We start from the raw sequence: 19,121 nt of genomic DNA, 5'->3' as shown, positions 1-19,121 counted from the left end.
ACCGCATTTTCGATTCGGAAATCCTTAAGATGGCTTCAAAGCCACTAAGACCACCATTCCGTCTGCACTCGGAAAACGGCTCTCCCTTTATGAACAGCCGGCCGCGGCGACCCGCGCCCTAAGCAAACACTCGCGACAGGGCGCAGGGGCAGCAGCCCCGCACGCGCCTCCCCCGCCCTCTCCACTCCCTTCCCCGCCCTCCTCCGCCGACAACTCTCCTGATTGGCTGAATGCATCCCCCTTGAATTTCCATTGGCTGCTCCGCTTTTGCCTCCGCCTCCGCCTCCAGCACGGGCCGCGCCCCGCCCGCAGTCGCGGGAAGCGGCTCGGAATCCTGGGCTGCGAGAAGCTGGGCTCTGCGCTGCGAAAGCGCGGGGCGCACGGCGAGCCACCCGCCGAGCGCACCGCTTCCAGAGGAGCCGGTGGTTCACCCCGGGCGGGGGGAGAGCGGAGCCCAGCAGATGGGCGCACGGAGAAGGGGAGAAGGGAAATGGACTGCTATCTGCGTCTCCTCAAGCAGGAGCTGGTAAGAGGGAAGCGGGCGCCGAGGTGGAGGGCTTGCCTGTCCCCGACGGTGCCGGGCCCGGGCCCTGGTCCCCGGGGAGCCTGGACGGGTGGGGAGGACAGCCAGCGAGGAAAGGAGGGGACGTGGTCTGGCAGGCGGAGGGCAGGGCCTGTCCAGAGGGAGAGGAACCAGCCGCGAGGAAACTTGCAGCCGAGAGAGTGACGATTTCTGGTGAGAGTGGAGACAGACAAGAACAAGTGACAGCGCGAGAGACAAACCGACAGACCCCAGCAAGTAGAGGGTGTGAACTTGATTCCCAGAAGGATTGTGCGATGAGACGCAGGGAGATAGGGCAGAAAGGAGGTGGGTAACCCACACCCCCAGGAGTCCGACGGGCAACCAGACTCGGGCGTCTACACAGGAGTGGGAGCGGCGGCCCGGCTGTGCACCCAGCGGGCGCTGCTGGGGGCCGGGGGGGCAGCTCTGGGAGCGCGGGGACCGGCGGGGCGCCCGGCGGAGGGTGTGGGACGCGACCCTGGCCCGGGGCACGAGGTCAGCCGAGGACCGCTCTAGGGGAGCTGGCACCGCCCGGGGCCCCCAGCGCTGCCGGCCGGGCTTGGCAGAGCTGGCGCGGCTGCGGGGGCAGGCTTGGCCGGCTGTCTGCCCGGGCTTGTCTGCCAGCAGGGAGGGGGCCGGGGGGCTGGCAGCTGTAATGGCGGGGGAGGGCCCTGCGCTGGAGGAGGGGCGCCGACTGGCAGATCGCGCGCGGGAGCGCCTGAGGCCCGGCCAGATGTCAGGTCTGGGCGCGGGGAAGAGCGGAGGGAGCATTCGGAGGCCAGGGTGCTGGGGCTCTGTCGTGGGTGGGAGGTCGGGGAGGGTCCCTAGGACGTCGCCGAGGTAGCGTCCAGTCGATTTCCACTGACTGCAGATACCAACCCCGCTCCTCACCTCCCGTCTTCTTCTCCTTTCAGCCACCGGGATTGGGACAGATAGAAAGCACCTGCACCCCCACCCCCACCCCCACCCCTTCTGCCCATTTCTGAACCAACCAGGCGCTCTCTCAATGTTTGCTTCGGTCGCGGGTTTCTTGCCCCTTTTCGGTTGTGCCGCTTGGACTCAGACCTTTCTGGGTCTCACTTCACTCCTTTCCCGTTTCTTCTTACTTTCCAGAGCCAGGGGCACCCCGACCTGGATCCAGAAAGCGCCAGCCTAAGGCTCTGACAGCCGCTTCCTCTCCTGCCAGCAAAGTTTCCACTCTGCCGGCTGGGGAGGGCGCTTGGCAGCGGCCAGTTTAGGGGGCTGGGGAGGGCTGGGCGTAAAGCGGCAGGTGTCCTCATCCACGCCTCCTTGCCATGACCTCGTGGTGCCCTTCCTGTGTGCCCCACTCCAGAACCAGCCTTCCTCTTTCAGCATGGGCATTCAGATGTAAAAGTTACGACTTCACCAGAACTTCCTGTTACTTTGGTGAGGGACAGAAGTGTCCCCGTCGCTCCCCCTCCCAATCCATGCGGTACCCCTTCCCAGGCTGGAGTCTTCCCATGCTTCCCACGGTGCCAGCCCACACACGCACAATTCTGACGTTTGCCATCCATCTGTCCAGCGCCGGAAAGAAAGGTCAAGGCCACCACAGATAATGTCTGAGGTCCAAGACCCATGCTGCGAGAAGACTGGAACAGAATCGTCTTCTTTGTGCTGGGATTTGGGGGCCCCCACCACCCACCTCAGGATCTGCCTTAATAGAGGGGTTGTGGGTGTTCCTGGCATGGGCTGGAATTTTAAAATCCTACTGATTTGCATTTTTTACTGCACCCTAGGTGGGAGGTGGTGAGGGGAGGGAGACAGTCGGTGGGTGCCAGGAGGATAAAAAAGGCAAACAGGAATTTTGCACTGAGCTGAGTTCCAGAGCTTGGTTTGCACCCTCTGCTGCCAAGGGCTTGAGTCCCCAGACCCCAGGAAGAGGAAGGGGAGACACTGAAGTCACCGAGCTCCCCATTAGCTTTCATTTGTCCCTTTGTCTGAGCAGCTTCAGCCTTTGACTCTCAGAGAGGAAGCCAAACGCCTGGCCCAGGGCCCAGAATGACACTTAGATGGGAGAGCTCGGCACCCCCTCCCCATGGGGCCCGCCTCCTCCCCAGTGCCAGCCTGTTCAGAGAGGAGTCCTAGCTGAATGACAGGCAGCTCTGTGAGAGCCACCCCCAGCCTGATATCTCAGCCTGGTTGGGCAGCACCTCAGTGCCTCAGTTTCCCCAGTGGGATAAATGGAAAGTAAAGCTGGATTAACCCAAAGCCAGCCCTTTGGCCACCTTCTTCTAAGAGCTGTGGGGACTGAACTCAGTGCAGCTTGGCTGTGGCCAAGAGAGGAGGATGCTGGTCGTTGATACCCCAGGTCTTAAGTGGGGGGTAGGAAAGGTACGTAGTTTATGTTATGAGCTCCGGGGTGTTTCACTGTGTGTTAGATGTTGGGCCGTTCCCTTACCTCAAGGTGAGTGGTTCAAATCGGCCAGCCGATGTGCCAGAGAAATGAGGCTCTGTGCTCCCATAAAGATCCACAGCCTCGGGAACTTTGTATAGGGTCTCTGTGGGTTGGAATTGACTCGGTGACAGTGCACTACACAGAGTTCGGTCTTATCTCTGAGGAGCACCCTTTGCCTGACTCTGCCCTAGGTTGGAGAACGCCTTGGATGGGTCTACGGTTATTTATCCCACTAACGGCCCTTCAGACCTGCCAAACCTGGGGGGCAAACCTGCTGGAAACAGAAACAGGAACAGCTTGTGACATAGCTTAGTGGAGGGTATTTTGTGCTCTCTGCATCCCAGTGGTCTAGTGGATTACATATTGGACTGCTGATCAAAAGGTTAGTGGTTCAACCCCACCAGCTGCTTCAGAGGTGAAAGATGAGGCTTTCTGCTCCTGAAAAGATGTACAACCTTGGAACCCCACAGGGGCAGTTCTAGTCTGTCTTGTAGGGTCGCTGTGGATCAGAATGGACTCGGTGGCAGCGAGTCTGCGTTTGAAAAAAAACTCTTCTGCAATCCTGACCCTGTCCTTGGCCCAGACATCGCAGGCAAGAAGAATCTGTTCCTGGAAAAGGTGGTGAAGGGAGACGTCGAACAGGGCAAGATATGACAAAATAATAATTTATAAATTATCAAGGGTTCATGAGGAAAGGGGAGCGGGGAGGGAGGGGGCAAAAGGAGGACCTGATGCAAAGGACTTAAGTGGAGAGCAAATGCTTTGAAAATAATGAGGGCAAAGAATGTACAGATGCGCTTTACACAACTGATGCATGTATGGATTGCGTTAAGAGTTGTATGAGTCCCTAATAAAAAGTTTAAAAAAATTTTTTCCCTGAAAACCAAAATAGAAAAATTTCCCAATTTTGCTGAAGCAGAAAATGCATTTTGTAGCCAGTGACCATGGCAGGAGACTGAGGGCTTGAGGGTCTTGGCTTGAGCAGGGAGGTGGCTGGAGAGCTGGAATGGCCGATGGAGGCTCAGATTTCAGGGGTGAAATGGGGCAGGCAAAGCAGCAGCAGCTGAGACACTTCTTCCCTAGGGCAAGGGGTTAGGGCTGAGATGACTCAGCAGGGAACACTTCTCCCTCCCTCTGGCCACCACAGAGGGACCCTGTCTGCACATCAGGTCTTGGGACCAGCTGTTCCTTGCACAGCTAACTCAGGGGCTTCCAGAAAATGGGGGTCAACACACTGGCCTGGAGAAGGAGCAGATAGATGCTGGTGAAGTGATCCTCACAGGTTCAGAGGCTGGGGGAGGAGGCTCCTGTGGAACACGCTTCTCCTGGGGAAGACCATCTCCTGGGATATGTGGGGGGGGGAGGGGGGGCAGCAGAGGGACTTTTGTCAGGCTGGGGTCCTCCGAGAACACTGCTTCTCAACCTTCCTCATGCCGCGACCCTGTAATACAGTTCCTCATGTTGTGGTGACCCCCCCCCCCATAAAATTATTTGCGTTGCTACTTCATCTCTGTAATTTTGCTACTGTTAAGAATCGGGCAACCCCTGTCAAAGGGTGGTTCGACCCCCAAAAGGGTTGCAACCCACAGGTTGAGAGCCGCTGGCCTGGAAGGTCCTCCAGGACAGCCTCACTCCCACAAGGAGAGCCTCTAGCCTCTTGTGGCCTCAGGCACAGGAGGTCAAGAGAATTGGGAAGGAACAATGTCTCAAGGCAAAAACAAAGCCAAACTCCCTCCCTTCGCGTGGATGCTGACTCACAGTGACCCTCTAGGACAGGGTAGAACTCCCCCTCAGGGATGCTGAGAAGGAACTCTTTCTGGGAGCAGAAAGCCTCGTCTTTGTCCAGTGAAGTGGCTGCTGGTTTCAAATTGCTGACCTTTCGGCTAGCAGCCCAGTGAGCAGCCACGGTGCAGCAGATGATCCAGGAGATGGATCAGGATCAGCGTTCAACTCTTGGGGCAGAGGCTTCTGTTAGGTCAGAGCACACATTTCCTGAGGCAGAAAAAAGCTTTTTACAAAGGATCTCATCATGCCTTTGACCTTTCTGGTGACTACTTAGCCATTGTGGCATGGTCATTGGGATTTAGGGTTAGGCAACTTGTCCTCTAGCCCTGCTCTGTGTCACGATGACATCTTCTGTAACCTCACTGTGCCTTTGTCTTCTCATCTCTGCCAGTCGCAGCTGCTTTCTCCACTGTGACTTACCGAGACCTCTGTGTATGCTTTGTCGACAGAGCTGTGCTTTGTCAGTTCTGAAAAAAACAAAACAACACCCGCTTTATAACGTTCTTGTGAATGCTAAATGACGATTCTGGAGTCTGCCGCCCCACCTGTAGGTTCTTCATGGATATCACAGAGCCCAAGGCATTATACCCAAACAAAGCCAAACTCACTGCCATTGAGCCCATTCCAACACATGGCGACCTTAATGGACTGGGTGGCACTGGCCTTGTGGGTTCTCAGACTGAAACTCATTTGTTGTTGCTTATTGAATGTCACACTATTCAATAATTCTCTCATATCAAGAGGAGTTGTACAATCTTCACCACAATCGATTCTGGAACATTGTATTTTTCCTTGTACTCATTGTTATTCATATAATTGTTTTTTATAACAGTGGCAAAAATATACCCAACAACATATTCTCCTATTCAACTGATACATGTATAACTCAGTGCCACTGATTATGCTTTGTGTTGTACAAACATCGTTGATATCCTTTTCCAAATTGCTGTCACTACTAACATAAACTCAGTGCCCTCTGCCCAAAAGCTCTTCCTCCACCATGGTAACCATTGGTCAAGCTGGCTTTCTTCTTCTCTTTTTTAGTAGTTTTCTTGAAATAATATTCACATAGTGCTCTGAATTCATTGTTTGCTCCCCAAATCCTCACCCTCCCATCCTCCATCATACCCCAAATAACTATTGCTTCATTATTGTGTCTGTGCGTCTTATGCGTCACAAACTGGGAAACCCAATTGAAGCAATAAAAAACAAAATTAAGCAAAACAGCAGGAAGATAATAATATAAAGATAAAAATAAAGAGTAAGAAAGAAAATACCACCATCAATATTTGAAAAGCCAGGGAAGAAAGTTCTGCCTTGGCACAGTAGAGAAATACTTGAGCCTAGAGTAAATTCAGGTTTGATCAAGAGGGAGGTCACCTGAGCAAGTATCATATGATGCCATGATCTGATCCACGATGATCAAGTTTGCAATAATCTCTGTCTGATCGTAAACTTGTTCGGTCCCTCACTTGTGACTAGAGGGGTCCTGGCAGAGGGTCATCTGATGACTAGATGCTCTGCAGATGGATGTGGGCTCCCGCTGTCCTCCCAGCCTTCTACAAATTGAGTGTTCACAGTTTAAGCTGTGATGTGTTTCCCTTCATCATATTTGCATTTTGTTATCATCATCTTTGGATCACACAGGCTGGTGTGCTTCTTCCATGTGGACTTAGTTGGCACCTCACTTGTTTGAATACGAGCCTGGAAGACACTATTCCAGTCGATAGGCGGTCACCATCTGCTTTCTTCACCACACCTTTAGACGGCAACTCTGGGCTTGTTTGTTTGTTTGTTTGTTTGTTTGGGTTTAGGTCCTTTTTTTCCAAATCATTTTATTGGGGACTCTTACAACTCTTATCACAATCCATACCTACATCCATGTGTCAAGCACATTTGTACATTTGTTGGCATCATCATTCTCAAAACATTTTCTTTCTACTTGAGTCCTTGGTATCAGCTTTTCATTTTTCCCCTCCCTGCCCCACTAACTGTTGATAATTAATAAAGTATTTTTTCGTGTCTTACACTGTCCAGTGTCTCCCTTCACCCACTTTTCTGTAGACTGCAGCTCTTTATGGGAGCAGAAAGCCTTGTCTTCTCCCTGAGAGCAGCTGGTGGTTTCGAAACGCTGGCCTTGTGGTTAGCAGCTGCGATAGAGCATAAGTACTATGCCCCAATGCAGCTGCGATAGAGCATAAGTACTATGCCCCAATGCATTATAAGCACTTGGTGAACTCAGAATGGCGGCTTGATGAGGCTGGCTTGCAGAAGTCAGTTATTCACACCATCTATTTATTGAGCTGTGGTCAAGGCATTTCACCAGGCACCATGGTCGCCCCCGACACCTTTGCCTCTCCAGGAAGCTCAGCTACTGGAGGAGTTACTGGTGAAACATGGGTATGCCAGGCATACACATGTAATATAGGGTGCCATTTATTGTCAAAGCAACACTAGGAGGGGGGTACTTTCATTGTCCCTAGGTTTTCAATGACAAAATAGAGAACTGGAGGTGGAGTGACTTAGCCAGGCCATAGATCTGAGAAGTTAGGGATCATTCCCAGGCAGTCTGATTTCAGACATACCCTTGACCGACATGTGCATAAAACTTCTAGCATAAGCCTCCAAGACTGAGCGAGGCCAGCAGTCACCCTGCAGGGCTGGAAATGACATCACCTCCAGGGCTCAGTTTTCAGCCCAACAATAGAGATCCTCTATTGTGAGAACTGTAGCACTTGTGAGGGGCTCACACCTTAGAAGACTCATGTATTTGAGATCAAAAGGGCAGCATTGACCCAAGAACACATTTCAGAAGGGGGAGTAAAAACAGGGGAGCAGGGAGGAAGTGGGGGGAGTGATTGTGGGCACAGCAATCAAGGCAGTGAAACCAAATGAGCATGAGAGGCTGAAAGGACATCTGACCTGTTCTGTAAACCATCACCAAATCACAATAAGGCAGGTGTGTGTGTGTGCTCATGTGTGTGACTTCTAGTGTAGAAACAGAAGCGCTAAATTAAAGGCACACACCCAGTGCTCTGAGAAGAGAAACAACTTGCTAGTGGTGAGCAGGGAAAGCCTCACGGAGGAGGCAGTGGTTTTTGAGCTTGGCCTCCAGACCACCCACAGGACATAGCAGCGGTCTGGGCCTGGGCGGTAATGCAGCAGCCTGAGCAAAAGGCGAGGAGGGAGCCTGACGTCCTGGGATGTTTGAAGGCTGCCTAGCTGTGGATTGGCTAGAATATTGGGTATCTGCAGGAATGGTAGGCAATAGGGCACTCACTGTGTTACTCCAGGTAGATTAGAGAAACAAATTCATAGGCACTCGTATGTGTATAAGAATAAGTTTTATTTAAAAGTTATTATAAGGAAAACATCCCAGTACAGATCAAGCCCATAAGTCCGATATTAGCCCATATGTCTAATACCAATCTATAAATTTCTCTTCAGACCCACACAACGCATGCAATGACACCAAATGCAGGAGGATCACAGGTCAGTGGGTGGAAAGTCTTGTAGATCCAGTGGTGATATAAGCATCTCAGCACTGACGTGGGTCTCCATGTGGCTCCTCCCGCTTCAGGACTCTGGCTCCATCAGTGTAGCTCCATGTGGCTTGTCAACAGGAATGTCTCACAGGGAGAGTGTGTATCCCATTTCCTGGGAGGAAGATAGAAGTACCCAGAATCCTCAGGAGAAGGCCATGCCCACACAGAGGACTCCTTGGCTATGACCTGAGTGACAGGCTAGACTTCCCCCTTAACTCAGGCTGACAGGAGATGATGTGACTGCCACAGGTAGGCAGAGCTGTGGAGAGCAGACTGTCGGGAGCTTTGCATGCCCTGCTAAGAGGCCTGACTTTTTGTAAGCCTTGGAGCGCCTTGTGGCCGGGCAGCAATGGGAGTGGGGAAGCAGGGAATCTGAGGCAGGAGCTGAGCTAAAAGGCTTTTTATGTAGAGTCTCAGAGAGAGATGAGCAGGGCCTGACTAGAAGATACGAAGGTAGCTTCTTGAGAGATCTCTGGGATGGATGTCCAAGGATTTGGATTGAATGACTTCAGTAACAAGCTAGAGCTGGTCAGCGGGAGGCTGAGAGGTGTTGGGGTAGAGGCAGGCTCCCAGAAAGAGGGGAGAGCCCCCTGCCCCTTCTCCACTTGCCTGCCTTTTGTCCAAGTGTGTGGCCCCCAATTGATGCTTTGGTTGGGAACCCAGTTTCATCCGTGCCACATCCTCTCTCCTTTCTCTGCCCTCCTCCCTGCCGGGGCCTTTGGCACCGCTTCTACTTTACCTTCCTGTGGGGCATCCCAGCCAAGAGCAGGGCCTGTGAAGGTCGCTATTCATGGAGCTGAAGAATGGGCCACTTGGCAAAAGCGGGGCTTCCCCCGTTTCCGCACAGGAGCCTCTTCCTATCTTCCAGAGGGGCTGAAAGAAACTGTGTGGGGACCCTGTGAGTAAGGAAGGGGGAGGTGTGGGGGCAGGCGAGGGTGACTCAGGGCCCACTGCCAGGTCCACGGGCAAAGCTGCAGCCTGTGTCAAAGGCTTCTGGCAGAGCTGGGAGAGGGCGTGAGATGGGTGGATGGAGGAGGGCACAGCTGGCCGATCAGTCAGGGGCCTGGGGAGGACTGGGAAGGGAGCCGAGGATGCTGGCACCGCACTTTCCTCAGCCCCCCTTCCCACCACCGCAAAGCACCATGAGGGAAGGGTGCCGTCCGTCCGTCTGTGGACAGCTCACCCCACTCTACTCGCCCCAGAGCCAGGGGCTGGGGGTCCGGCGTGGCGGGCTCTGTGTCCAGACATTTCCTCCTCAGCCCCAGCCCCTGTTCCTCTTCGCTCTTCCTGCGGTGAGTCAGTGCGCGGAAGCCTTCCTGGGGAAAGGATGAATTGGGTCCTGGAGTCCCAGAGAAGGATGACTTCATGCTCTTCCTCCCCAGCTGCATGACAGTTGCCCTTTGTCCTTCCCACCGATTGCCCGGGCTGCCCCTCACGACAATCCCCAGGCTGAGGGCCACGATTATGCTGACACGGAAAGTCCGCTGGCCTGGGTGAGTCCGGTCCCTCGCCTCTCCTAAGAGACCCTCCGGCCTTCTAGCTGGTTAACTTACTTACACGCACCTGTGAAAGGGGCCTTTACAAAGCTAGTGGGAAATTTTTATTCTTTTCATCCTGTTTGCCCACAGTGTTTTAAATGTGTGTGTGATTGCAAGGCCTGCTAACCACAAGGTCGATGATTTGAATCCACCAGCCTTCTCCAGGGCAGAAAGCTGAGGCTTTCTGCTCCCATGTTCAGATTCACAGCCTCGGGCACCCCCCCCCGGGGGGGCATTCTGCTCTGTCCCGTAGGGTTGCTCTGAGTTGAACATAACTCAGTGGCAGTGAGTTTATGTTTGTGCTTGTTTTTCTTCAGGTTGGTTTTAGGGCGCATGTTGCTCTGGTGAAAAGCATCCAGGAGCTCTGGGAACGAATGAATGAATGATGTTTGGGAAACACAGGAGAAGCGGGGGACCCTCTCGGCTCCCTGGTTTGCTGACCCAGGCAATGGGGCGACTTCAGCCTCCCAGAGTGCCTGTGGCGTCGGGGAGGGCATTGTAGAAGAGAGACCAGTGATACACACCGAGGGCTTATGATTTTACAGTCTCAGAAAGGCAAGCACGCCACGGCCGGCTAATATCCTCCAATGTCACGCCGCCCAGTGTGTCCTCAGCAGGACCCCAGCGGGGCCAGGACAGGGAGAAGTGAGGGGCTGTTTTGCAGTGCAGTGGGACAGGACTCACAGGGCTGGGGGGATGGACTGGGGTGATAGGTGGCAAGGCCTTTCAGGGTCGCCCTGGGATATGCTTAATAAAGGCCCCCCTTTCTGCCAGTGCAGCGGGCTAGGCCTGTGCTGGCTCTTGTGAAGCAGAGAGAAGGCGTAGCTTGTGGGGAAAGTGAGAGACCCCTTAGCTCCATCCCACCCCAAGTGGCTGGAGAGTCAGCACCAGTGGGACCATCTCAGGACTCCTTGGAGGAGCCCCTGGGCGGCTAACCCCTCAGCTGCTGGCAGAGGGTGGGGTCCCTCAGGAGGGAAAGCCGGAGGGTGGCAGTGGCACAGGGGCTGGCACGGACTCAGCAGGCATGTTTTGTTCATTCATTCATTCAGTTCTCACTGGCCATGACTTCTGAAGGAAAGCTGGGTCCTGCTCTGGGGAACAACTGGAGGCGCAGGGGACCGGGGAGTTCGGGGCGCATTTCCAGTTGGGGATTTTCGGAGTGGGCCCCTCTCCTTTGCTCTTCTCTCCCACACTGCCCCTCTCCTCCCCCTTTGGTTCCCAGGGCCAGAGGAGCCCTGGGATCCAAGCAAGTCCCACGCTCTGCTCTGTGCTCTGGCTCTTTCTCCATGGTGATGTCATCCCCCTGGAGGTTAGGAAAGGCTGCTGACTGGCTGCCCCCCTACACTGCCTCACCCCCCCCCCCCGCCAGGCAGGACCCAGATGACGGTCCTATGTTCCCCACCACTCAGACGTCCTCCTTCCATCCTTGCTCACAGCTGCCTTTCCACTCCTCACGGTCAACTCCCTGAGCAGGACTGACCCAGCTTCCCTTTTGTACCCCTGGGTGGGGTGATCTGGGGCAACAGCCTGAGAAGTGCCTTTCTCCTCACACCAGCTAGGAGTGGATTCCAGTCACCACTCTGTGTGAAATTCTACCGAGGAAGGAATGTTCTAGAAGCACATTAATAACAAATATGTTTTTAAAAAAGCAAAAACAAATATGCTGGAATACAATCGATGTCTGGAATATCATAAGAGCTGTAAGAGCAGTAAAAATGATTTTAAAAATAAATAAATGAAATGAAATAAAAAAAATGCAAAAAAATGTGAAACTAACCAGCCCACTGCTGTTGCGTTACGGAGTAGAATGGCTCGTGAGGTCTTCTTGGCTTGTGATGCTTACAGATGTAGCTCACCGTGGGTCTTTCTAAGGCAGTGCCCCTGCCAACGCTCAGGTTGGTAAACTAAACTCCACACGTACTGCAGGCCAGGCTGTCTGACTCCTCGCTACCCTGCAGCACAGAACAAACTGCCCATCTGCGCTCCCGAGGCGGTCCATCTTGATGGGATCAGTCTCCCTTTCCCTCCCTGGGAGCAGCTGGTGGAGTGACTCTATAGGACAGAGCAAAACTGCCCCTTTGGCTTTTTGAGACTTTAAATCAGTGGTTCTCACAGGGGTCACCTAATTTATACCTGTAGCAAAATGACAGTTATGAAGTAGCTATGAAAATAATTTTCTGGTTGGGGGTGGTCAGCACAACATGAGGAACTGTATTAAAGGGTCGCTGCATTAGGAAGGTTGAGAACCACTGCTTTAAATATTTAGGGGAGCGAAGAGCCTCATCTTCCTCCCAGTGGAGCAATGGTGGGTTCGAACGATAGACCTTGTGGATAGCAGTCCAGTGCCTACCAGACAGAGCTTACGTAGAAAAGCAAGAGCCACTTAACCCAGTGCTTTCTCTGGAGCCTGCAGATCCCCTCGCCTCATCTGCAGGAGAGCTGCAGGGGACAGGAACTCTTTCCATCTTAAAGAATGGCAAAAAAGGGAAACCAGAGCATTTCAATAGCCTGCCCAGAATGCACAGCTACAAAGTAGCCAAGCTGAGATTCGAACACTGTGCCATTTGTCTCCAGAACCCAGGCCCTTCACCAACATGGAGCTGTAGCTTCCCCTTGGGTGCGATTGCAACCCTTGTTGACTTAAATGGGGTCTCTGTTGTCAGGGCAGCCTGAAATTCCATACCCACGCCTTCATTCTCCCTGGAACACGATATAGAATGTCAGCATTATGTCTAAGGGATTTTTCCACACTGGAAGCGATTGAATGGGGTCATTTCATTCCTCCCACTGCCTCCTCTGACCTGGACCGGCCTCAGCCTTCGGGAAGGAAGCCTGCCAGCGCACACTCCTGGCCTCTTGCTGAAATAAAACCTTGGGCCACTGCCCCGATTTTCTCTCTAGTGACTGTGGTCTGTGGGTCCCTAACCCTCTGGAAGGATGATTTGGGGATGGTGTGTAGCAAATGCACGGTACCGGCTGGGTGCTGGGGAGATGACATGATCATAGCTCCCAGTGGCTCATGCAGTGGACGCACAGTCACTGTCCCGTGGAGGGGTTGGGACAGGGGGGAGGGACGTCAGGCAGCCGGGGTGTGCCTGCCACTGGAAGTTGGAATTACGTCGTCGTCGAGGCGGGTCTTGGCTGTAGGAGTGTTTGGATTTTATTCCCTGAGCAGCAGGGAGCCACTAGAAGCTTCTTAGCAGCAAGTAACATGATCAGTGGTGTGGCGATGGTGTTGGGGGTGGGGGAAGCCTGATCAGGCCCTGGCTGGGTGACTGGGAGGCCTTTAGGAGGGCTCTGGGCATCCCAGGGAATGGGGGTGGAGGGGACAGTTGGAGGAGGGAAGCACAGATAGAGAGCTTTGCCTGGATTGAGGGGGGTGGGGATGGGGCCTGGAAGGACAGGCCCGGGTACTGACCCTGTCCAGCTTGTGTCAGCCCCTCGCCCGTCAATCCTGGCTCTTGCGGTTGCTGCTGGCCTGGGAGGTGGGGCAGGGATTGGGGTGGCTCCCATGGAGTCAAAAAGTCAAGTGGGAAATGAGCAAGAAGCTGCTAGCTGGGAGGGCCAAGGAGGAGGCTGAGCTGAGGCTTAGTGTCCATTCGGCCGCAGCTCTGGGTCTTCTTAGCTAAGCTGTGTGGGAGGTGGAGGGAGAGACCAGAGCCAGAGGCCCGCTGCCTTCTGCTGCTATAACACCGGTGAACACACTTGCCCTCAGGCCCTCAGGCACACCCCCAGCCACACCCCCAGCCCCCACAGCTTGCCCTGCTCTGGGAAAGGTGCACCGACTGTGGGACCCTTCAGGGACAGTTGGTCCCCCTTGCCCTGGTTCATGACATGTGACCTCCAACCATGCCCCTCCAGCTCCCCACCCCCTTCCTTGGCTGGCAGGAGAGGATCGCCCCTGGAAGCCTTCGAAGGTCAGCTGTCAGTCCTGAGACAGGAGTCCCAGCCCCTCCATCCTCCAGGCTTAGATCTGTGCCTTAAGCAAGCCTGTGAGGTAAGATGATCCTGCGGGTCTCTGAGGGGCTTAAGCAACAGATGGTCCCCGAACACAAGGTTTGCCATGGTGGGTAACTTGAGCAGGGTCTGGGGAGGGAGCTGGCGGGGAGCAAGGCAGCTTGGGCGCAGGCACTGGGCCCTCATGAATGTTATCAGACACAGCCTGCCCTCCCCACTCTCCAAACTCGGCCCTGGCCCAAGTTATTCTCTCAGCCCCTTCCAGCTGGCACCTGGGACTCGGACCTTAGACAGCCACAGTGGGGCTGGGAAAACTGGCCCTCGGTTTTCTACTCAGGCGTGGCCAGGACAGTGGAGCCAATTGGGCCAGGAAGGCAGAAAGGGGGCTGGAGCCAAGTCCAAGAGCAGCTGGGGAAGGACAGGTGTTGGGAGGAGGGGCAGGAGGAGGGGAAGATCTAGGAAGAGCTGAGCAGTCTGCAGTCTTCTGGCCTCTCACCCCTCTCCTGACTAGATGTCCACAACACCCAAAGGGAGCCCCAGACACAGGGCTTCCTCTGGAATCCGATCGCTCTTCTTTCCGTAATGTCCCTCCATCCTGAAGAGAACACAATCGTCAAGCTTCCCTGACCAGCCGTCTCGGAGCAGTGCTTGGTCACGTAGACTATAGCATGTGGAGGGTGAGGGTCCTGAGGGTGAAGCCAGCTTCAGGAGCATTCTGTCACCTTAGACAAGTTAGTTCACCCCTGGGAGCACAGTGGTTACACGTTGGCTTGCAATTTTCAGGGTCCGAAAGTTTGAAACCACCATCAGCTCTGGAGAACAAAGATAGGGCTTTCTACTGCTTGTGAAGAGTTACAGCCTCAGGAACGCACACAGGGGCGGTTCTACCCTGTCCTATAAGGTCACTATGAGTCGGCATCAACTCTATGGCAGTGGTTTTTTTTGTTTTTGTGTGAGACCATGGGTCACTCATTGGTTCAAACGAGCAGAAAGCAACCTCCCAGAGTTGATGTAAAGATGGTGTGAGTGCTCAGCATGGCCCCTGTTCCACAGCAGGGATCACAGTTATTGCTGCGGTCCTCGTCATCGTCATCATCTCTGGGGGGCTCGGGGTGGGCGGGAGGAGATGGCACAGGCGCAGAGGGACGAGGGTGGCCTCGATAACCTTATGGAACCCCAAACTGATCTCAGCTCCACTTTTAACTAAGGGCATACGTATGTGCCCCCGTCTCCCCACCTTGACCATGGGCACAGTAATCGTCACTGCCTCGCAGGACCCTCCTCGAGCCTGTCCCACTGGGGGTGCATGTTGCTGTGATGCTGGAACCTGTACTGTTGGTATTTCAGGTACCAGTAGGGTCGCCCATGGTTGGCAGGTTGGCAGAGCTCCCAGACTAGGAACAGGCCACCAAGGTGGACCAGACTGTCCACCTCTGAGGGACTCGTCTCTGAGAGCAGCGGACGTTGCCTGATGTAGTGTCAGAAGGCGAGCCCCTCCAGTGGAACGGCATCAAAATACGACCGCGGGAGAGCTGCCTCCTCAAAGTCGAGTCGACCTTGATGGTGTGCATGGAGCAAAGCTTCTGAGGCCTTCACGGACGGACGGGGCATGACTCAAAAGGATAAGAAACAGCCGCCAGCATCCACTGTGACCCTGGCTGAGGGGGATGGACACAGCGGCTGCAACCACGGGCCCCAAGGTTAACAGGCCTGGTGAGGATGGCACAGGATGGAGTGGCATTTCTTTCCATTGCACACAGGGTCACTGAACCAGAATGGACTCACTGGCACCTAACAGCACCTCCTCGGACAGGCATACATTAGTAGAGATTGACATGTGCCGGCTGTTTGTCGTCAAGTCAGCTCTGTATGTCGAACAGAACACACGTTGCCGGTCGATCCTGCAACATTTCTTCGTCTTTGATGTCTGCTCCCAAGTGTTGTCGCTGACGTGTCAATCCATCGGAGGGTGGTGCACATGCTCATTGACCTACTTTCCTGAACATGATACCTTTTTCTGTCGATCAGTTGGTCTTTCCCGATGACTTGTGCAACCTAAGCAAGACCAAGTCTCTTCATCTCAAGACATCTAAAAAGCATCTGCCTGTACTTCTCCCAAGACAGATTTGTGTGTCCTTCTGGCAGTAGTAGATGATTTATCCAATGATCTTCCCCAACCAACACCACACTTCACTAACACCAATTCTTCTTCATATATATGAAGCTACATTGACCCAATGAATAATGCATGCCTATAAGTATGTGACCCCCGCCCCTGGGGCAGTGGCTACTTTCTCTTGGTAGTGGCTGTGGGTCCCGTGTCCTTTATCCAGATTGACCAGTGTTAAAGTCCCCCCAGCGCTGGTCTCCCTGGAGCAGAGGTGGGCCTGTGTAAGCTGCAGCTGGCCTGGAGACGTGTGTTTGGCTTCTAGGCCAGTGAGGGGCAGGAGCATGCCCGCAGAGGCTCACTGGCTGGTGCTTCCTCTCCTCCCTGCAGGTGTCCATGAAGGAGGTGGGGGATGGCCTGCAGGACCAGATGAACAGCATGATGGGGGCGCTGCAGGAACTGAAGCTCCTCCAGGTGCAGACAGCGCTGGAACAGCTGGAGATCTCCGCAGGGGAGCCTGAAAGTCCCTGGACACCGCCCAAGCCTCCACCCCATGGTGAGGGTGGCAGGGGCCCTGCCAGGCCCCCAGCTGGCTCCCCCTCCAATCACCCTTCTCTTGACAGCAGCACCAGGCTCTCCCCCCGTAGGCGGGCCTGTGGAAGGGGTGTGCCCCCCCTCCCCGGGACACAGCTGCCAGAGCACCACAGCCCTTCCCAGCATGGGCCAGAGCATGTGGAGCCTGATGATTGGACCTCCACACTGATGTCCCGGGGCCGGAACCGACAACCTCTGGTGCTAGGGGACAATGTCTTCGCGGACCTGGTGGGCAACTGGCTGGACCTCCCGGAACTGGAGAAGGGTGGGGAGAAGGAGGAGACTGGGGAGGCTGCTGAGCCCAAAGGTGGGCGGGGCCAGCTCCGGGAGCTGGGCCGCAGGTTTGCCCTGACAGCAAACATCTTTAGGAAGTTCTTAAGGAGTGTGCGGCCAGACCGGGACCGGCTGCTGAAGGAGAAGCCTGGCTGGGTGACGCCCCTGGCCTCTGAGCCCCGAGCCGGACGCCCCCAGAAGGTCAAGAAACGAAGCCACCCCAAGGGCCCAGGACATTTCTCCTTCCCTGGCATCAAGGAGCCCAAGAGAATGGCGAATCCTGCCACAGGTTGCCCTAAGGTCCTGGAGCCCCCACCTGCTGGCTTTGATATGAACACGGCTGTCTGGGTTTGAGTCGTAGAGACAGAAACTGTGAAGATGCTGCGACCTACCTGGGAGGGCTGGCTTCTCGAGGCCGACTCTAGGTTCTCGTCCTAAAGAGAAGCAACAGGCCCCCAGGTCTCCCAGCAAGAGGTCTCCTGCGGCTGGTGCAAGGGCTGGCTGGTGGGTGAGGTGGGAGTGTGCGAGTGTGTGTGTGTGTGTGTGTGTGCACGCGTGCATGCACCTTTGGGGCTGGAGGTAATAGCAGAGATGGGCCAGAGAGAGACGGCCAGCCAGGGGAACCTCCTTCCCCAGAATTCCTTCACTGCTCCCCAAAGACTTCACTTGACCATTCTATACGGAATGTCACTGGGGCTTCATCTTTTCCCTAGAGGCCCCCAATAAAGATTCATCTTTGGTGCACCCCAGCCTCATGATGTTTGCTGACCAGGCAAAGCCAAGTGGTGGACCCAGCCTTCCTATGCATCAGCGCGACACAGCCAGGCCAAGCAACCCATCCCCAGGCCCAGAGGAGAAGAAACAAAAACCCGTTGCCTCTGCGGAGTTGATTCCAACATGTGGCAGCATCCTACGTTCCAGGCTGTGATCACCAGGCCTTTCTTCCCTGTGCTGCTGTGCACGGGGAGTTTCCAATCAAAAGCAAATAGCTGTGCCCCCAAGGAGCTGGAGAAGCCCCACTTACTCTTTATAGTCTTCCCCAAAGGAAGGGCAGCCTGTATGGGCCCCTCTCCTTCCTTTCTCCAGGAAATCAGCCAGGACATGCCACTTGTCCGAGTTCACACCACTCACTGGGACAGAACGGCCTGGGCCTGACAAGCAGTGAAAGCATTGAGCTGCAGTTCAACACACCCATCGCCCCCTCACCTCACCCCCCAGCTTCTGCCCCAGCAGCTTCCCCCAAGAACAATGAGGAATGCGGTACAGCCTGAGAAACCCGATAGAGTCACTGGGGGTCCAAATCAACGTCATGGGTTCTAGACAAGGGCAGGAGGTGGGTCCTGGAATTACACACACACACACACATACAACACACACACACACACACACACGTCTGTCAACAGCTTAAAACCACCATCTGCCCTGAGCCAGCACCTGGGACACCGCCCAAAACACAAGCCAAGCTAGTTGCCACAAAGTCCGTGCCCCCTGCACTGTGCCCTGGAAAGGGAGCGCCATGGGGCTTCAGGGGGTCTCTGGAGGTGGCCTGCCAGCCAGGCCATCGAAATGACTAGGTGGCTCTGAGTTTGGTTTCTTGGACGCAGTTGAAGCACCAATCTTTTGGTTAGTGGCCCTGGGCTTAATTAACCCCCAAGGGACTCTTCCGGGAGAGGCAAAGGAGAGCCCAGAGAATCCCTGCTCAGTTTTTAACCCCCTCGCTGCATTCCGTGGGCCTCCTCTCGGGCGCGCCACGGGCACCCAGAGCCATCCAGTGCCAGGCAGGGGCCATAACTGCGCCCAGCATCCGGTCAGCGGAGGCCCGGAGCTTTTCAATAGACGCTCTGGCACGTGGCCCGCGGATCAAGGGCCCGCCCCCTCTGGAAGCCCTGGTCCCTCCCAGTGCAGGCGGGGAACGCCCACTGGCTGGGAAAAGACAATGTGGGTCCCTGTTTGGGCCGCACCAGCCGCGCAGGGCACGCCCTCTCCCCCGCCCGGCTGCCCCCTCTCAGCCTGATGGGATGTGACAGCTGCGATTAGAGGCAAGACGCCTTCCTGGCCTCCGCGCACCAAGAGCAAATTGGGGACGAAAAATAAGAACAAGAAAAGCTCTTCTTCCTGCATCCTGGGCCCCCAGGAGACAGAGGTGGAGGGAGGGCGCTTGGGGGAGGGGGGAGCGCCGCGGAGGCTCTCCTTGGGGGTGACGAGGAGCAGCGCTTCCCAGGCAAGGAAGCGGTAGATACTCACCGTTTGGTGGGTGAAGCTGCAGGAAGGGGAAAGGCCGCCCATTTCTCTGAGCACCCACCGTTTGCAGACAATGTGCACACCGGCTCTTTCAACTTTCTGA

General features: G+C 55.0%; 1 protein-coding gene across 1 annotated transcript; it reads left to right on the top strand.

The window, feature by feature from the left end:
* The first annotated feature begins 321 nt into the window (after nucleotides 1-321).
* On the top strand, nucleotides 322-18,917 carry INKA2 (inka box actin regulator 2). The gene is made up of 2 exons (XM_075559362.1): nucleotides 322-526; nucleotides 16,301-18,917. The coding sequence occupies exons 1-2, from the start codon at nucleotides 491-493 to the stop codon at nucleotides 17,129-17,131; spliced, it is 867 nt and encodes a 288-aa protein (XP_075415477.1). The 5' UTR covers nucleotides 322-490; the 3' UTR covers nucleotides 17,132-18,917.
* Nucleotides 18,918-19,121: the final 204 nt, after the last annotated feature.

Source organism: Tenrec ecaudatus, chromosome 1, assembly GCF_050624435.1.
Source record: "Tenrec ecaudatus isolate mTenEca1 chromosome 1, mTenEca1.hap1, whole genome shotgun sequence".
In the NCBI taxonomy this organism is placed as follows: domain Eukaryota; kingdom Metazoa; phylum Chordata; class Mammalia; order Afrosoricida; family Tenrecidae; genus Tenrec; species Tenrec ecaudatus.
This window is presented reverse-complemented; position numbering and strand designations above follow the sequence as displayed.

Coding starts and splice junctions, on each gene's coding strand:
- INKA2 (XM_075559362.1), top strand. CDS start 491: ATGGACTGCTATCTGCGTCTCCTCAAGCAGGAGCTG. Junction 527..16,300: donor GTCTCCTCAAGCAGGAGCTG/GTAAGAGGGAAG, acceptor TCCTCCCTGCAG/GTGTCCATGAAGGAGGTGGG.